The sequence below is a fragment of the Folsomia candida genome, unplaced genomic scaffold (genome assembly GCF_002217175.1).
Source record: "Folsomia candida strain VU population unplaced genomic scaffold, ASM221717v1 Fcan01_Sc002, whole genome shotgun sequence".
In the NCBI taxonomy this organism is placed as follows: domain Eukaryota; kingdom Metazoa; phylum Arthropoda; class Collembola; order Entomobryomorpha; family Isotomidae; genus Folsomia; species Folsomia candida.
Window position 1 is genome coordinate 4,269,347 of NW_019091194.1, and position 16,411 is coordinate 4,285,757.

Genomic DNA, 16,411 nt, shown 5'->3' on the forward strand with positions numbered 1-16,411 from the left:
GAACATGAAGTCAAGTCTTGAGAACATAAATTTCCAAACAAGCAGTTTCCGATCAAACCAAAACAGGTATTTTTCCCTCTCCCCTGTGTAATGTGATTTTTAGCAGTCGAAACCTTGGTTAAATTATTCTGTAATTAGTACAAACAATTTGTATCATGGATCCTGAAGCGAACTTAAATTTTGTGAATGGATTTAAATTCAACCCTTTTAAAACATATGCGTCCCGTGTCATCCCGTCTTGCACGGGACGGGCAAGACATGACGGGACAGCTTATCGTCCCGTCTTGTCTTGATATTTCGTCCCGCAGATTGTAACAAGACGAGACAAGACGTATAATCTTGTCTTGTCCCGTCTTGTGGGAAGCCCTAAATACGATAATGAGATGGAATCTCTCTCACTCAATGCTATGTCAACTCTGAGTTTTCCTCTGATTTTGCATGTGTTGACGGATAAGATTTATGCATCTGCAAATATTTACTGTGCAGACGATTGAGTTGCTTAGAAGACCGGACCAAGATTAAATAAAAGCCATTCAATTTACATTCTCGTCATCATCTTGATCATCAAATAACACCAATTAGACAAGTATTTTTATTATGCAGTAAAATGCAGTTTATGTACTATCAAGCAGGAGCCATATGTAAATATGTTATTGTCCATTATTCGTCCATCCATCATTTTTTTGGCATTCGAATCATTCATATCCCCACTTCTTCTGCCATCATACGAAAGAATGCAAGGCTGTGTCCCGAACCGTTGAAATGATATGATATGTGCGCATCATTCTTAAAAACGACAAGTGACGACTGCCTGTCTTGAGAGAGTTATAATATTTATTAACCGTTCCCTGGCTGACTGACTGCAGTTCTTTTTTATATAAGAGACATGTATGGCATGGACGTCAACCGGTAGAAAAATAATGATGTGCATGATGCCTACTACCCTTATGATATATATGCATACACGTTACACACACTTGCTAAATAAATGTTGAACATAATGGGTTCCATTAGGTACAAGATCAACCTAATAAAGGGAGGAATAGATAATAATGAAAGCATACTTGTAGACACATCAGACTCATTAAAAGTTATAAGAGTTCAGAGCTTAGTTATTTCCCATTTTAATATGCATTGTTGTTGCATTAAAATAGCCAGAAGGAAGAAGAAGGAACACAGAGGAACATGCTCATTTAGAAAACTTTTTTCATTTCCAACTCAACTTTCGAGAGTGGCATGCGTATTGTTTGTTACATTTATATTACTCACTCGTAAGAAATCCAGATTGTCCGCACCCTATAAATTAAACTCGGTGTAGGATACACCTTTTGAATACACCCTTTGGTATAGTTTATCCTGCAGGCTTCTTATCTTTTCTACCATCGCTGGCAACCTCTGACCAACAGGATTTTCACCTTGACTTTTCCGGGCGACGTAGATATGTGTGTATCTAGCAATGCTAAAATGGAGTCAATTTAAATTTTGTAAAAAACATGACTCGTACAGAATAAAAATTAGAGGAGAGCGAGCAACTTGTAAATTTAACCCTAGAGGATGGTTTTGCAAGATTATTTTGCTAAAAGTTGTGTCCAAGCCAAGGAATTTATTGCGGTTTTGGTTTAGCAATATACATACATAGAACTGTTTGTTGGTCGAATTGTTGTAAACTCATTAAACTTATTCATTAGAGATCACACTTATCTCACAAATAATCCTGTACGTTCAACTAGTTTCTTGATGATCAACTCGCCATCGGGTCATTTACTTACAGGCAATAACGTACTTACTTACGGAATACTGAATTGAAACAAAAGTCAAAATCAGCACACACACAAGAAAGGATGCTGCCTGGCACAATGCAATTTAAATATCCATCTCTTCCTAATTCAAAGTTGTTCTTGGAACTTTGTACGTACCGTGGCCAAATCAACCTGGTTTCCTCTGTTGGCCGTTCTTATAAAATTATTTCGTCCACAACACGGATGACAGTGCAAAACTTGGGTCTTGTACATGGCCGAAACAAACATTCTACTAGTTGGTTGACTCAATTAAACTATCATCCTCACGTTAGCTGTTACGGCGATAATGATTAAGTAAAATCTGCATACCATGTGAACTGCAGCAATGCAATGTTGTCTGCGTATTGGAGCATGAAAGCTAGAATTCTTCCATACATTCATTATTCCTGCATCCGAAACAGTTAGTTCCTTAGGGTCAATAAAGCCAAGCAAAACGTGATTAAATTCCTTAAATGGGTAATTCCCCCAGCTTTCTTTGCAAAACTGTCGTGTGAGAAATCGGAAGCAAACTTTGTGCTCAAAATTTTAGATGAATGATTACTATTTATTTCTTTACTGAACTACATTTGGTCAAATTTTAGATTGACACGTATGTGCATAGATTAGGCAATACTACGTGTATGGAATACACGCATCTAGTTGTGGGAACGAAGCAAATTATTATGTTTCACCAAGACAGTTACCACTTCATTAGCAGGCAAACTAAACTGGTGTCATGTAGAGTTTAATCGTGGCAAGTCGACAACTCATCATCATCAGGAATAGTCAACCTAAAAGTCGAGCCAACAATTCAGCCCTACACAATGGACCAGGATACAAAGAGGGTAATAATGTGCAAACAGGGAGTTTGAATAGATGAGTTATGTTGCATTTAAAAGAGTGGACAACCGACCAGTTTTACCATCAGATTTGGTGGTTTAAGTAAGTCGTCGTCGTCTTGTAAGAATACAGTAATCAGCTAAACTCATCTGCATTGTAGGCTCATCTCTCTTCGCTTGTATTTACAAGGAGTATCAAATATTTGTGATACAACTGAGATAAAATTGGTATTTAAAATGTTTATCATGTCGTTATATTAGTTCTACAACAATAAAAAATACACTTCAGGTCTGACAGGAGAAACTAGAAATCACCTGACCCACCTCTTTTCACCAACTGCAACGTATGTATGAATTAAAGAGATTAATTGCATTAAATTTCGTACATATGTATGTATCCATAAATTGTTTATTGTGACTGGGAAATGCAGCACAAACATAATACGGATACATATTTACTGCATATGTATTAATGTAAATGGACACCCGTAAAAGGGAAGAAGCGATTGAAATTTTCCCGATACATTGTGACAAACCGAATCATCCGTGTAATGTTTAAATGGCAGTGGTTGACACTTTTAGTCTGTGTTCACTAACAATTGTGTCAATCAAGAGACGTACCTCCTTCTTGGAACTTCTTCCAAATTGCTATTGCACGATATGATAACAAGGTCCGACGACAGACATATACGTACCACCGAAACGATGAAACGGTTGAATTTTCTATTAGGCCTGCTAACTTCAATGTTACGGATTAAATAACCCTACTGATCCAAATGTGAGGCAGCGTGTAATGGAATAAATCGCGGATTTGAACCACCTGGGCTAAATTGAATTCAATACCTGAATTGAATCACATAATGTGGAATCGACATTTCGTGAGATATTGGTAAACGACAATCACGCCTGCCCTTTCAAAATTTCAACTTCATTTCTTTCGTACTTTTCAAACTTTGACAAATTCGTGATGTTCATTTTTCAACCCATTTGATACCAATCTAACCGTTAGATGATCCAAACTATTATTCTTTTGTCCATCACACTGATAAATACAAACTGTATTTTAACACTAATGAAATTGTTATTACTCATATCCCATCATTAATGCGACGAGGACGACTTGATGGTGAAAATATGTGTTGTACTTATGCATATAGCACAAACATAAATATATTTAGACCCCATGGCCGGCATTCCTCATTTGTCTATTGTTCATTGTAAAAGTAATTTAAGTTTCGACTCCTTATTCATATTGCGGTCAACAGATGAATTCATAAGCAAGTAAACATGGACGATTTCAAGAGGTGTTGTTGTTATGATAGAATTTGTTTTCTTCTTCAAAATGTCAAAGGATTTAGGAAAATTAAAATTGTTTTTCCCAGAGAAATCATCCTTTTTAATATACGTACTTCCGTGTCCGGGTGGTGGTTCATGATTTATGTTGGAAGTACGCAATCAATAATTTAACAATTGAATATGACAGCTATCCGACAAGACCACCACCAGTCATGCACATGGCCACAGACAATCCCTACAAACTAATTTCATGCAAATACAGAAATAAAAACTTTCCCGTTTTTCCCTTTCAACTTCCAAATAATAATTTATTAACGGAGAAATTAACTATTCCCATTGTTCTGTATGTACTACTACATATGCAAATATTGACCTAACTGAAGTCTTATTCAACCTTATGCACCCAAGTGTAAAAGCAAACATTTGACTTTCTTTCAATAAAAACGTCAGTTGTCCATATTTCACCAGTAATTCACACCATTATTGGCCAAACCACAGACAGTTGTTGCAGTAGAATGTGTGTAGTATTAGTGACTGACTGACAATTCGCATGCACAGACAGTACACACTTGTTCTTACCTTCTTGACCATGTCAGGAGGAATAAATATGAAAGTTGAGTGAGGTTGAAGAAACGGAAATAAAAGTGTGGAAAAAATCCGAAAATAAACGACTGTGAATCAGTGAATCTAATCTTAAACAAGTGCCCAACTCTCAAGGTGGATTGATGAGATGGAGTATTTCATGTCGAATTTAAAACGGTAGTAAAGCAGGAGCATATCCAATTCCAATTCCGTCCATGAAAGAGGGCCATTGACACCTCATTTTACGAAGGAACCACAGCACTAGTAGTATCCGTACTGGTGGTGTTGGTTGGTAGTGAGATGGAAATTCTAATTTCAGGGGATGAATACCATTATCATCCTGGCATAGATATACATATTTAGTCGTAGCAGTGCAAATAAGATGTTACTGATGGGCAAATAATTTGATAGTTTACTTACAAGAAGGAAGGAAGGGTGCACCTGTAATTTTAATTTAATCCGACAAGATGAGCACTACTCGGCTACATAACTAATAAAACCATGCATACCCCAGACAGGAAGATCGAACAGTTCATTTTACATCATAGATACACGCATTTACTCATCGCGTGCAGTGCTGAGTGAAGAATGGCAAATCATTCACAAACAATCAAAGTTCGGATGAACACCTTCTTTATATGGTTGCTTGGCTAGCCAGACAGAGGACACGGACAACAATGCAAACAAGATTATCTAAGAATGAGGGGAACTGTATGATTGGAAATGCATTATTAAATGACAAGAATGCCGCATATTTAGTTTTTCTTTCGTGTTATGTAAGTTGCGCCCGATTTCATTTTTTGTCTTTCTTTCTATAACAGATCCTCAATGTTCAACAAAGCTACTGGAGACTGCGTCTTGACCGATATGGACCGAATGTCGATGGGAACCATGAATGCGTTGGAGGTGGAAAATGGAACTGATTACATGGAATCGAACTGTGTGTAAGTATATAATAAAACAAAGAAATCTTCATTAAGCGTTCTCGCCATTTTTCGACATGATGTCGACAAAACATGTCGACGCCGCACTTAATAATTGATTCACTTATACTCCCACGACATCGCGGGAACACTCAATTTCAATGTTTTATCTGTAGATTCTATTTTTGTAAAAATCTCATTTTGCCCCGACCACACCCCCTGGCGACGAGGGAGTGTGGCACAACACAAGGAGCACTTAATTTAACTGTATTTAACCCCCCTCAGGATGGATCCAACCAAGCTCTGCGACTTTAAAAATCTTGATGGCAAGATTCTGAAGACTGTGGACGCCGTGTATCAAGAAGTCTCATCAGAATCTGAATGCCAGTAAGTACATAATACAATAACTAACAATTGGAAATCGAGATAAGAGTGTGCACACAAGTACAGTGTTAAAATCCATTCACGCTTTCGGTAAGAAGGAGGTGATTGACAGGCATAACACTTTATAATCAACAAAGCATGGCTAATTAACCAAAAAGCCGGACTAATTTAGTGTCCACGTATGACACATGGATGTACATATAGATATTGCTAAATAGCATGTTATTGCGTGTGCATACTTACATATTTACATAGGCTTGAAATGTGTTAATGCGTGCGATTATTACATTTTAAAATTATAATCGCTTAATTTTAGAAATCTTTGCCTGAATACGGCATTCCGCTGTCAGTCTTACGACTACAATGCTACGGGTGCACAAGTATGCAGATTGAGCCACCACAACTCTTTAACCTTGACGCAAATCCGAGACCCGTAAGAGAAAAGATGTTTAAAATGTCTAATAATTATTATTTATTTATTTATTTAATTCTCTTCATCAGCTTCCTTGTCGTCCCTGGAGCATCCACAAAGGAACTTGCTGCCTGTTACAATGTCAGTGTGGACTGCCGAGCTGGAGACATGATTGCCACCGTGAGAACGTCAAAGATCTTCCAAGGAAAACTTTACGCCAAAGGTAAATGTGCACATATATTATATTCATCTTACATAAAGACTGTCTCTATGTACATATCAGGTATAATTAAGAGTTAACATGATATATATCCTATCTTGACCAGGTGCACCTAATAGCTGTGCCGTGGATGTGGACAACTCTCTGGAATTTAAATTGAAATTGGCTTACACTGATTTGGACTGTGGTAAGTGAATCACTATATTAAGCTATTTATGGCACGATTAATCATCACATACAAGTCAGACCAAAAATGCAATCACTTTCTGTTTAGCATATTTAAAACAATCTATTTAAATTTTTCAGGTGTCCGACGAGAGTCCATGGGTCGGTATTCCACTGAGGTTAGTTAATTGTGTTTTTTTTTCATTTAGATTTTTTAAGAGCAAAATGGAAAACTTAATAATAATTTAGGTGATCTTGCAACATCACGATCAAATCGTTACTGCTTCCGACATGGGACTTTCCGTCGCCTGCCAATATGACCTCACGAACAAATCCGTGTCAAATGAAGTTGACCTCGGCGTGGTTGGAGACTTGAAGAATTCCATTACTCAAGAAAGCATTGTAGACTCACCGAATGTGGCCATGCGAGTAACAGATCGACGTGGAGAATCTACTGGAGCAGCTCAGGTAATAATTGTGTAGCTATATTTGCCATCTTTCACATATGAACCGTTCTTTTCTCATACGAATCTACAAAACATTAGGTCGGAGACCCGTTGTCCCTTCGTTTCGAAATTGTGGACCCCAACAGCCCATACGATATCTTTGTACGAGAACTTGTCGCAATGGACGGAGTTGACGGATCAGAAATCATGCTTCTCGATGGTGAAGGTTGCCCCACAGATCAGCGAATTATGGGTGCTCTAAATCGGGCTTCGGATGATCAAAAAGCACTCGTAGCTCACTTTGATGCTTTCAAGTTCCCAACTTCAGAAATTGTAAGATTTTTACTATTGAATTAAAAAAACTCCTTCCTTCATCTCTACATCAGTCTCTCCATTACGGTTACGGCATAACGACATACCAGCAGTAACCAGTTAGTCAGAAAGAATTATACTTTTTATAGGTCCAATTCCGAGCTTTAGTTACCCCCTGTCTGCCACATTGCCAACCGGTCATCTGCCCCGTCCAAGACGGTACCGGCCTCCTCCAAGAAGTCCCCTCTCTCGGAAGAAGGAAGCGCAGGATGCTCAACTCCACTGGAGAAGAGCCATCCTCCAACCAACTTGGTGAACCCCACAGATATTCCGGAGCCACTTCTTTCGTTTACAGCCACATGCACCGAACCCGACGTGACCTGAGCACGGACAAAAATGAGGTTTTGCCCCAAGAAGAAATGCTGTTGGTTCGATCCATCCACATTTCTGACCGATTTGGACCCGACAAGAAACGCGACCGTAAACTTTCACCTGACTCTTCCTCTGCAAACTCCAACTTCCGAGATAACGAGAAAAACTCAAGGATCAACAATTTTGAGGATGATGACGATGACGATGAAGCTTCCTCCTCCTCCTCTTCTGACCGCCGACCTTACGAGGAGAGAAAGAGTGAAAGCACCAGCCGTCCCACGAGCTGTATCAATTTGTCCACCGTCTTGGGGGCTGGAGCTGTTGTTGTAGGTATTCAAATTGCCATGCTTATCATCGGAGCTATGCTGTTTCTTCGAAGGAAGGATAGCAGTAGCAAATTGTTGCCACAACAAGGATCCCGACCACCTCAACAGACCATATTCGTTAAGAGATACTAACTAAAAGCGCTATAATAACTTAACACTCAATTACTATACATAGATACTTAATTAACTACTGTACTGTACAAACAATATTATTCTACACTGAAAGACTCGCGCATAGACCATTGATTATACCACAAACGTTAGTATATCCATACAGAAGTAAGAGAGAGCAGGTGAAAAAAAACTCATTAATGATTCATCAGTACATTCTTCTCGTCACGGCCTTCTAAGGAAGCATTGGTGCTAATTCAGCTAATTGTTGTCACTGGTCAATCAATACATCTATTCATTCGTACCTGAGAGAATTACATCATCCTACCACCGCTGCTTTTAACGTTCTCAAGAAGACAAGGGAATTAAAGTCTCATTCCCTTGAAAATTTGCCCCACATAAAAAAATCTCATTTGTACCTGATTATGTTTCTGAAAAAAAAGTAAATCCCCCCTGATGAAAAATATGTAGTGAGTGGTCAGCCAATGGAAAAGTGACGATACATTATTGTTATTATGAGTGCTTTCTATGAAAGAAGATGTGATAATAGGACTACTGTCAACGTGTATTCGTTCAAGAGAAAAAAAAATAGAAGCAGCATGACTCTGCCTACTTTCGGACAAAATATAAACGCCAATTCAATCTACTCAACTTGAAGAGTACTTGACTGACTCTAAATCTACATGACAGTATTTACGAAAACAATATTATGTAACATTCTCAACAATTCAGAACAACCGTAAACTGGAACGACTCATTCAAGTGCTTATTCATGTAAACTCCATATACATACAAAAATGAACGTAGTAACGTAACATTATAGGATTAGTTGGAGGGTGGAAAAAAGGCGTAAAAGTTGAGAAAAAGTAGTAATATTAGGATACATACATAAGTAAAATATAGTCTCATAAGAAGACTCTCAACTGATTATGACTAATCATTATACTTTAAATAAATGGTCATTCATCGTCATAAATACTGTAGCAGAACATTTAGCTTCTTTGTAATGTAATGCTGCTCGTATTTAATATTTTTAGATTGACAAGTTGTTGTAAGTCATTCAGACGCACAATGGGGTATACTTTTCAAAATTGTGAAGATGTTGATAACAACAATTTCAAATCAAATATTTGTACGAGTTGTTGTTAGTGGATAAAGCTTGAATCTCATACATATTAGTTAATTAGTTCGTATGTGTTGACGGTTGTGGGTATTTATTTAGTAATGTTATACATACGTCTATTATTTATCATACTTTTAGTAGTATTTAGAGATTTTTTACCTCTGACCTATTATTTGTTGGGATTTATTTATTAAACTAGTGCTAAGTATTTATTATTATTTTATTTATTATGGGTGATAGCAATATATGGAATGGAGAATATTGTTATTATTTATGAGTATTATTAGTTAAGACATGATGGAAAGGTGTGTATAAGATTAAGCTTGGTGCTTTTTTAAATATGACGATGAGGAGAAGAGCAATGATAATTATTATTTACTATATAAACTAACCGCTAGCTAAGCAATAAAGTATGTAACTAACAGCTAATAGGGTTTGGGAAAAGACATTAATTACATACATACATACGCACTATGTACTACACACTCTTGGCTGTTACCGGCTAAAACACAAAACTGCATTATTAGATGACGTACATATATCAGCGAATTCATATCCCTCAGTTTTTTTAACTAGTACATAAATGAATTCATAACATTAACACAATCCGCTGGTTTATCTTCCTCCTTTATAATTTGAATATTCAGACATTGACGCACTCAGCTCAAACATCACGGGAAAGGAAACCACTAAAAGAAACCACAATTTCAATCTGTCGAAAATCATTACATATTAGCAAAAAAAATTTGATAGGAATAATTCATCAAATCATTGTCTTCATCGCGTCGTCGTCGTCGGTGGCGAGCGGCTTATTAAACGGATCTTTTCGACAAAACTTGCAATGTTTATGTTATATGTTATTGTGCATTCGAGTTGAGGTGATCATTATTACATAATAATGTAATATGTAAATGTGGTTGTGAAGTGCTGGGAATGTGATACAGCGGCTACATAAATTTTTGTTTTTGTGCTACATATTCACTTATGTACCACCTTCACTCACCTCACACACTCATCTTCGTCACCTCACTCACTCACATTATTTGATTGTAGCGGAAGTGTCATCGACATCCATCCGCAGAAGAGTAATAATAATAATATAATGATGATCCAACTTTCATTGCTTTCTGAATCAAGCAGAATAATAAGAAGAAAAGAAAGGGCACACAACACACATATACATACAACATAACACTACACTCACGCAATTCCTATCCGTTTCATAACTTTTTTTGCTGTAAATCAGTTAAAAACACTGACACCATAGAAGGAAGGAGATTGAAAAGAAGAAGAAGAAGGGAACGGGATAAGAATAAAACATCAGGAGAAGAACAGTACTGTAGAATTTCATACTCTATTATACCACACAATGATTGTCATTGAACGTCGGTTTGTAGCGAAGATAAGTGAATTTTTTATTTAATTTAGTCTCATCTTCTTCTCCTTCTTCTTCGCAATCTCTCGAGGACGACAACGCACAATCTTTTTGGTGCGATGCTAGAAAAAGTGCGTACGATACGAACGACGCTACCAACCACAATAAGATACATATGAATGTATGTACCCGACGTCTTTGCTTATTTGACTCTACATACATATACGCTGTTGCCACTGGGTATTTAACTTTTTGTGGAAGCAGATCAAAATTACATGATGGGAGATGGCACGATTCATGTCGGAATTGAGATGAAAGAAAAAAAAAACTAAATAAAAATCAATTCGAGAGAAATTCCTTTCCCGTGAAGTTGCAGTGTTCTTGTTGCGTTGAGTTTGTGTTTTTCAAAAAAATTAGCTCCGTGCAATATCTATGGCCGTGTATTTAAATTCGATTTTGTTTTGTATATGTATTTGTGAAATGGAAGAAACTTAAGTAATTAACTGACTAACTGATATTTCTTCAACGAATGGCCATTTTGTTTATGAATTATAAATACTGACTGTAAGATATAACTACCTACCGACTAGTTTTAAATGACGATAACTCGTATTTAGCTTGTATGTTTTGTACTTCTTGTATTATGTAGTGGTAAGTAAATAAATAACATTTTAGTAAAATATAATACGCCAACTTTTACTAGTTTCATTTGACATGTGACAATTTATTAACACACACACAACAAGTAAGAGTTTAACAATTTTCACGCAATCATGATGCATATGTAAATGTTTTGGACGACATTGGACGAAAATAAATGAGACTGACTTGACTTGACAAGAATCAACGGACCGTAAATAAAGTAAAGATAAAAATGCCAAGGTGCGTTTTCATAATTGAATGTCAACTTTTAAACTCACTACAATAATGATAATGGTAATAATAAGTGAGGGTATTTAGTGCAGCAGTAAGTTTCTGCTCTGCAATTTCGCTACATGCTACCTGCCTCCAAAAACTTGTTTGCATTTGTTGCTGTGTGCATATCTCGTTACAGATGTGTGAAAAAGATAAGCACAAGTAGCAAAGTAAATTGAATTATGAACGACAAGGTTTGGATGAATGTGCAAAGTGGTGAAGATTTATAATACATAAATTACAATAATAAGTAAGGACGGGTTTCATCATTTATCATGCCTATAATCGGGTGCTAATAATAAGTAGTTGAAGGTACATAAATAATTACTATTGGTTCATTTCATGAGGACAAAATCTATTCATAGTGCGTGCAGGAGTTGATTGTGCGTAATTAATGTATACTCCAAAAGGTGCGTGTATGTGCGTGACTTGAATTTTAATGATTCCTTTTTTGTTGGCTAATTAGGTGTTAATCTTATCATTGTGGTAGACAGATAAGGTGCTACTGAATGATAAGCCAATACATCAAATACAATTTCCAATTAATCTTTGGTGACAGCCAAACCAACAAACAATAACGTAACTGAAATGATAATGACATGAAAATGACTTACTCGTCGTCGTCGCCCAAAAAACAAACAAAACATTGCGACCGTATACAATGTATGTGTGTATGTAAAATATAATACTTATACTTTGTTTGGAAAATGACTGTTTAGTGTCAATTTGATTTTGTTATTGTTTAAGATTTTTTTTATAGAAAATAAAAGCTCGCGTTTTCCAAGAAAATCCTCACGACGCCCGACTCTTCTTGAGTTTGTATTATTTTAGATAGTTAGCCAAACTAATGCGGAAGTGCTTTTCTTTTGCCATCTTGCTTCGATGACTAACTAAACTGTTCCTAAAACTACAACCTAACAAAGAAGTGCATTCCATTCTTTTTTGTCAAATTATTATGAAATCTTGGTCGCAAGCAGTCACACCGAACCCTTTGTCCTTTTACGACAAGATTTTAATACACGAAGAATAAATTCGCTATCTACCAAATTACAAAACACCGACCAAACTGCATACATACATAGTTGTTAAATAAAAAGGGAATTTTTTTATTTAACTCATTCATTGAGATTCCTGCGGGGTGGGTATCATCACATCGCACACACACACATCCTCCTCATTCTTGCGATGATTACGTGTCTCTTTATTTGTTGCGTTATTATGCATTACAGTCACCTCTTGTTTTTTCACCGGCTTTATCAAGCCGCATTGTATACGTACTTTTCTACATTGTTGACCATTGTTGCTATTTATTTACTTGAAAAGTTATACAATTCGGCCACTCGTCATCCTTCATCATTTCCAAATTTTGTCTTGTTTAGCTCCTAATTCAGTATAGTTAGCTTAAAACGCCGTAGCCAATATGATGTCCTACAGAGAGATATAGTTTGCAATAGGATAATAAAAAATTGTTTTGACAAACATTTTAACAGTACAACGGTCATCACTCATCAGTCGTTGAAACTAGAGCAATCTCGTTAATTGACAATGATCTCTATAAATAACCACCATCTCATCATTATTGTCACCAAAATATGTAAGTCACACTCACTGTAATCGGAATTCACAAGTGGTGACGTACACAAGTCATAGAAAAACTCGGCATCTATAAACGAAGACAACCACCACGACTAGTAAGTATGCAGCAATCAGTTGAGTTGAAGATTTTGAAATTTTTTGCTGCTTTTTGGCTGAGTCAGCATATTTACTTTTGTTAATGTATCGGATTATTATTAGCGTACAGGTGAAGCGAAGCCAAGTGCCACTGTACATACATACTGCTTTTTGATACACTTCTCATCGTCACTCGTACATGAAAATTGTCATGTACACATGTACACGTATGTACAGTGCAAGTAACACATATCTTGATACCCTGATAAATGGGGCAATCAAGCATTGATCAAATGATGATGACTAATGGACGATGAATAGGACACAGCGTTAGTAAAATTAAGGGGCACGGTTACACTTACTTTTACATGTGTACCTTAATTATATGAGAACCAAAAAAAAATGACCAACCTATAAATTCTATAATGCGGAATTAACTGTCTGATAAATTACTTGCAGTTCGAAGGAAGCATGTATTAACAAATCGAAACTAATCGTCATCATTTACAGTAGTGCTATTTATACGAGACTGAAAGTGGAGCAGAGTAGTGGTGTGTCAAAGTCAATGTCAATTAGCCGAATATTTTATTTAGAGGACCATTAGAAATAACTCTATGAATTAGTAGACGTTGTTCATGCTGACATTGGCTAGTAGTCAATCTTGCAGCGACATTCTAACTTTGTCATCATAACAAAACCAAACAGCTCAGTTTTTTTCAGACTCTGTCCAACTGCATATCTCGGCAAACAATTCATACCAAATAAGTCGACGTGGCTAATAATACACAACTAATTATTATAACAATGACACAACTTCTTCAGACAAGAATATTCTGTTTTGAGCCGTGTTTCATTTCATTTCATAATTATTGTCACACAAACCTGTTCACTGCTCTGCCCGTATATGGGTTTGTAACACTCAGCAAAAGATGTTAACGAAATAAATATGCAATTGTCAAACCTTGGGTTAAAAATACCGTTAGGTTATTCCACCAACAATTTTTTATCGTGAATATCATTACCGCAACATGAATGCATGCTGGAGTAGGATTCGTAAAAGTTCGTGAACATGTAGAATTTTTGCATTTTAAAATTGCCTTGACCAATCGAAATGCATAACCGTTATAAGCGAAAATATCAAACCTTACCCGCAATCGATGATCGTCAACAGTCCACACTCTAATCGCATAATCACTGGACGAAGCCAACATAAAGTTTGCAGAATTGTCAAAGTCAACACTCATAATGGAAGCGTTAGCCCCGGTCAAGGCTGCGCGGAGTTCGGGACCATTGGACGTGCACTCCCAAAGCTTCACTTTTCGGTCGGCGCCACCCGTTAGGAAATGTTTTCCATTGGGACTCCATCGAACCGTGTAAAGCTCACCCTCTGTACTATCCTATATGATTAGACAGAGAAGAATAAGCTTATGCAGACAAGTTGTAACTCAAATTTAAACTAAATATATGAAAAAAAATATGTAACTTACAAAGATATATGAAACAGTTTTTGGCACAAGGCAGTAATCTAAGCCTAGAGGAGGAACTGAGGGGGTTGCTTCCGGAACAAGGGTAACCGCGGAAGCATCCTCTACTTCGACAACGGTTTTAACCTCTTTTGCTGCATCTTCCAATTCCTTTTGAACTTTTGCCTGTCTTTTTCTGTCAAGAAACGTTTATAAAATTAATTTATCACGCGCATTATGGAGAATTGTAACAAACAATTTTCAACATTACTTGACGAAATTTTCGTTTTCCTGATTCATAAGGTCTGCATGTTGTGCCTTTATCTCAATGTATCGTTGAACAAGCTAGGAAAAAAATAGTATCTCATGTATAATAACGAATTTAACCCTACATATGTAGATACATAGGTAGTATACTTCATGAAACTGCATCATAAATATGTACCTGTGAATTTTCCTTCAAATTCTTTAGATATTTTTCCTCTAGGGAATTGTAAGCTAGCTGAAGGGCTTGATGCTCATCCCGCAATAGCTCGTTGGTAGCTTCCAACCTAAAAAACAAGTTAACATGTAACATGATCAACGCCATCAAATCCCATGAAATTAAAATATTTTAAACTGATTATACTCTTGTGATTTAGCTTGAAAAAATTTCATCTGATCCTCCAAATCAGCAGCCTTTGCCACACATCCAGCAAGTTGTGTTTGTACTTGGCCCATCTGCAAATTATAATGACAATCGTTATTTTTTAGCCAACAATTCTATCAGTCGTAATTACTTGGTAATTTTCTAGGATCGCAGTTATACCACATGATTAAATTCAATAGTCAAACCTTTTCCTTTTCCTCGCTAATTTCCGCCTCCCTGTCCGTCAATTTGGCTGATAAGCTGAGTACTTGGGATGCATTTTCGCCTCGTTTTCTATGCATTTCAGTGAGTTCTTCTTGTAACCCCATGACCTTTTGTTCCAGGGCCTTAATGCGTATTAATGCACAATAATTAATATCTAAAATCCATCATTTATGTATTTACAATTATTTAATATGAAAATAAATAAGCATGTACCTTTTCCCTTTCTTCCGTCAATCCTGACGACGAGGGCCTCCTATCGCCACGTTGTTCCATTTGCAGACGAAGATTTTCTTGTCGGATAGATGCCCAGTTTTCAAACAATCGTTCATCTACATTTCATACAAAAGCTCAATGTTATAATTGCATTACAAGCCAATAAACAAATTGACATAAAAAGTCTTACGATGCTGGAATAGTTCGGTAAATCCACGATTTTCTCGTTTATTCCTATCATACAACCTTGTTAAAATTTGCGTCCTGAATTCTCCCCTCCATTCTTGCCTTGCAGGCATTTTACTACGTTAGTAAAGTGTCCAACTTTAAGTAAGTACGCAATTAATTCTAAATCCTTAAAAATCTTGATTCTTTGTTAAATTCGATTCGATCGTTCTTTCACCACCAATAATTGTACAAAACAATTTTTACACACAAGATTTTGAGGGCAAAATCAGCCTTATCAAAAAATAACAGTGAAGCTTTCCAGAATTTTATTTATTTATTTATCTGTTTGTTGACATTTTCGAGATATAACTTTCTTGAGTTTGTTTCGTTGATAAAAGCGGCTGAGCTTGGAACATGTGACTCGAATCGAGTGTGTATAAAAATAACATGTGCTTGCTTGTTGC

The 16,411-nt window shown here is 36.5% G+C and overlaps 2 protein-coding genes across 3 annotated transcripts in view; one reads left to right on the forward strand and one right to left on the reverse strand.

The window, feature by feature from the left end:
* The window catches only part of LOC110845063, a 37,668-nt gene extending 26,319 nt beyond the window's left edge, over nucleotides 1-11,349 (forward strand). The window contains exons 6-14 of the mRNA XM_022091423.2: nucleotides 5,317-5,439; nucleotides 5,704-5,805; nucleotides 6,119-6,235; nucleotides 6,304-6,437; nucleotides 6,541-6,621; nucleotides 6,741-6,778; nucleotides 6,849-7,067; nucleotides 7,145-7,378; nucleotides 7,507-11,349. Of these exons, the coding sequence (XP_021947115.1) occupies nucleotides 5,317-5,439; nucleotides 5,704-5,805; nucleotides 6,119-6,235; nucleotides 6,304-6,437; nucleotides 6,541-6,621; nucleotides 6,741-6,778; nucleotides 6,849-7,067; nucleotides 7,145-7,378; nucleotides 7,507-8,187 (1,729 nt within the window). The 3' untranslated portion in view covers nucleotides 8,188-11,349. The remainder of the gene's footprint in view (nucleotides 1-5,316; nucleotides 5,440-5,703; nucleotides 5,806-6,118; nucleotides 6,236-6,303; nucleotides 6,438-6,540; nucleotides 6,622-6,740; nucleotides 6,779-6,848; nucleotides 7,068-7,144; nucleotides 7,379-7,506) is intronic.
* The window catches only part of LOC110845062 (autophagy-related protein 16-1), a 76,603-nt gene extending 60,271 nt beyond the window's left edge, over nucleotides 1-16,332 (reverse strand). Inside the window, exons 1-8 of one of the 2 annotated variants that reach the window (XM_022091421.2) lie at nucleotides 15,970-16,332; nucleotides 15,780-15,895; nucleotides 15,548-15,688; nucleotides 15,342-15,433; nucleotides 15,159-15,264; nucleotides 14,985-15,058; nucleotides 14,738-14,909; nucleotides 14,399-14,647 (exon numbers count right to left, since the gene is read on the reverse strand). In XM_022091421.2, the coding sequence (XP_021947113.1) occupies nucleotides 14,399-14,647; nucleotides 14,738-14,909; nucleotides 14,985-15,058; nucleotides 15,159-15,264; nucleotides 15,342-15,433; nucleotides 15,548-15,688; nucleotides 15,780-15,895; nucleotides 15,970-16,078 (1,059 nt within the window). In that variant the 5' untranslated portion in view covers nucleotides 16,079-16,332. The remainder of the gene's footprint in view (nucleotides 1-14,398; nucleotides 14,648-14,737; nucleotides 14,910-14,984; nucleotides 15,059-15,158; nucleotides 15,265-15,341; nucleotides 15,434-15,547; nucleotides 15,689-15,779; nucleotides 15,896-15,969) is intronic. The other variant, XM_022091422.2, reaches the window with a different exon arrangement.
* Between the last annotated feature and the right edge of the window lie 79 nt (nucleotides 16,333-16,411).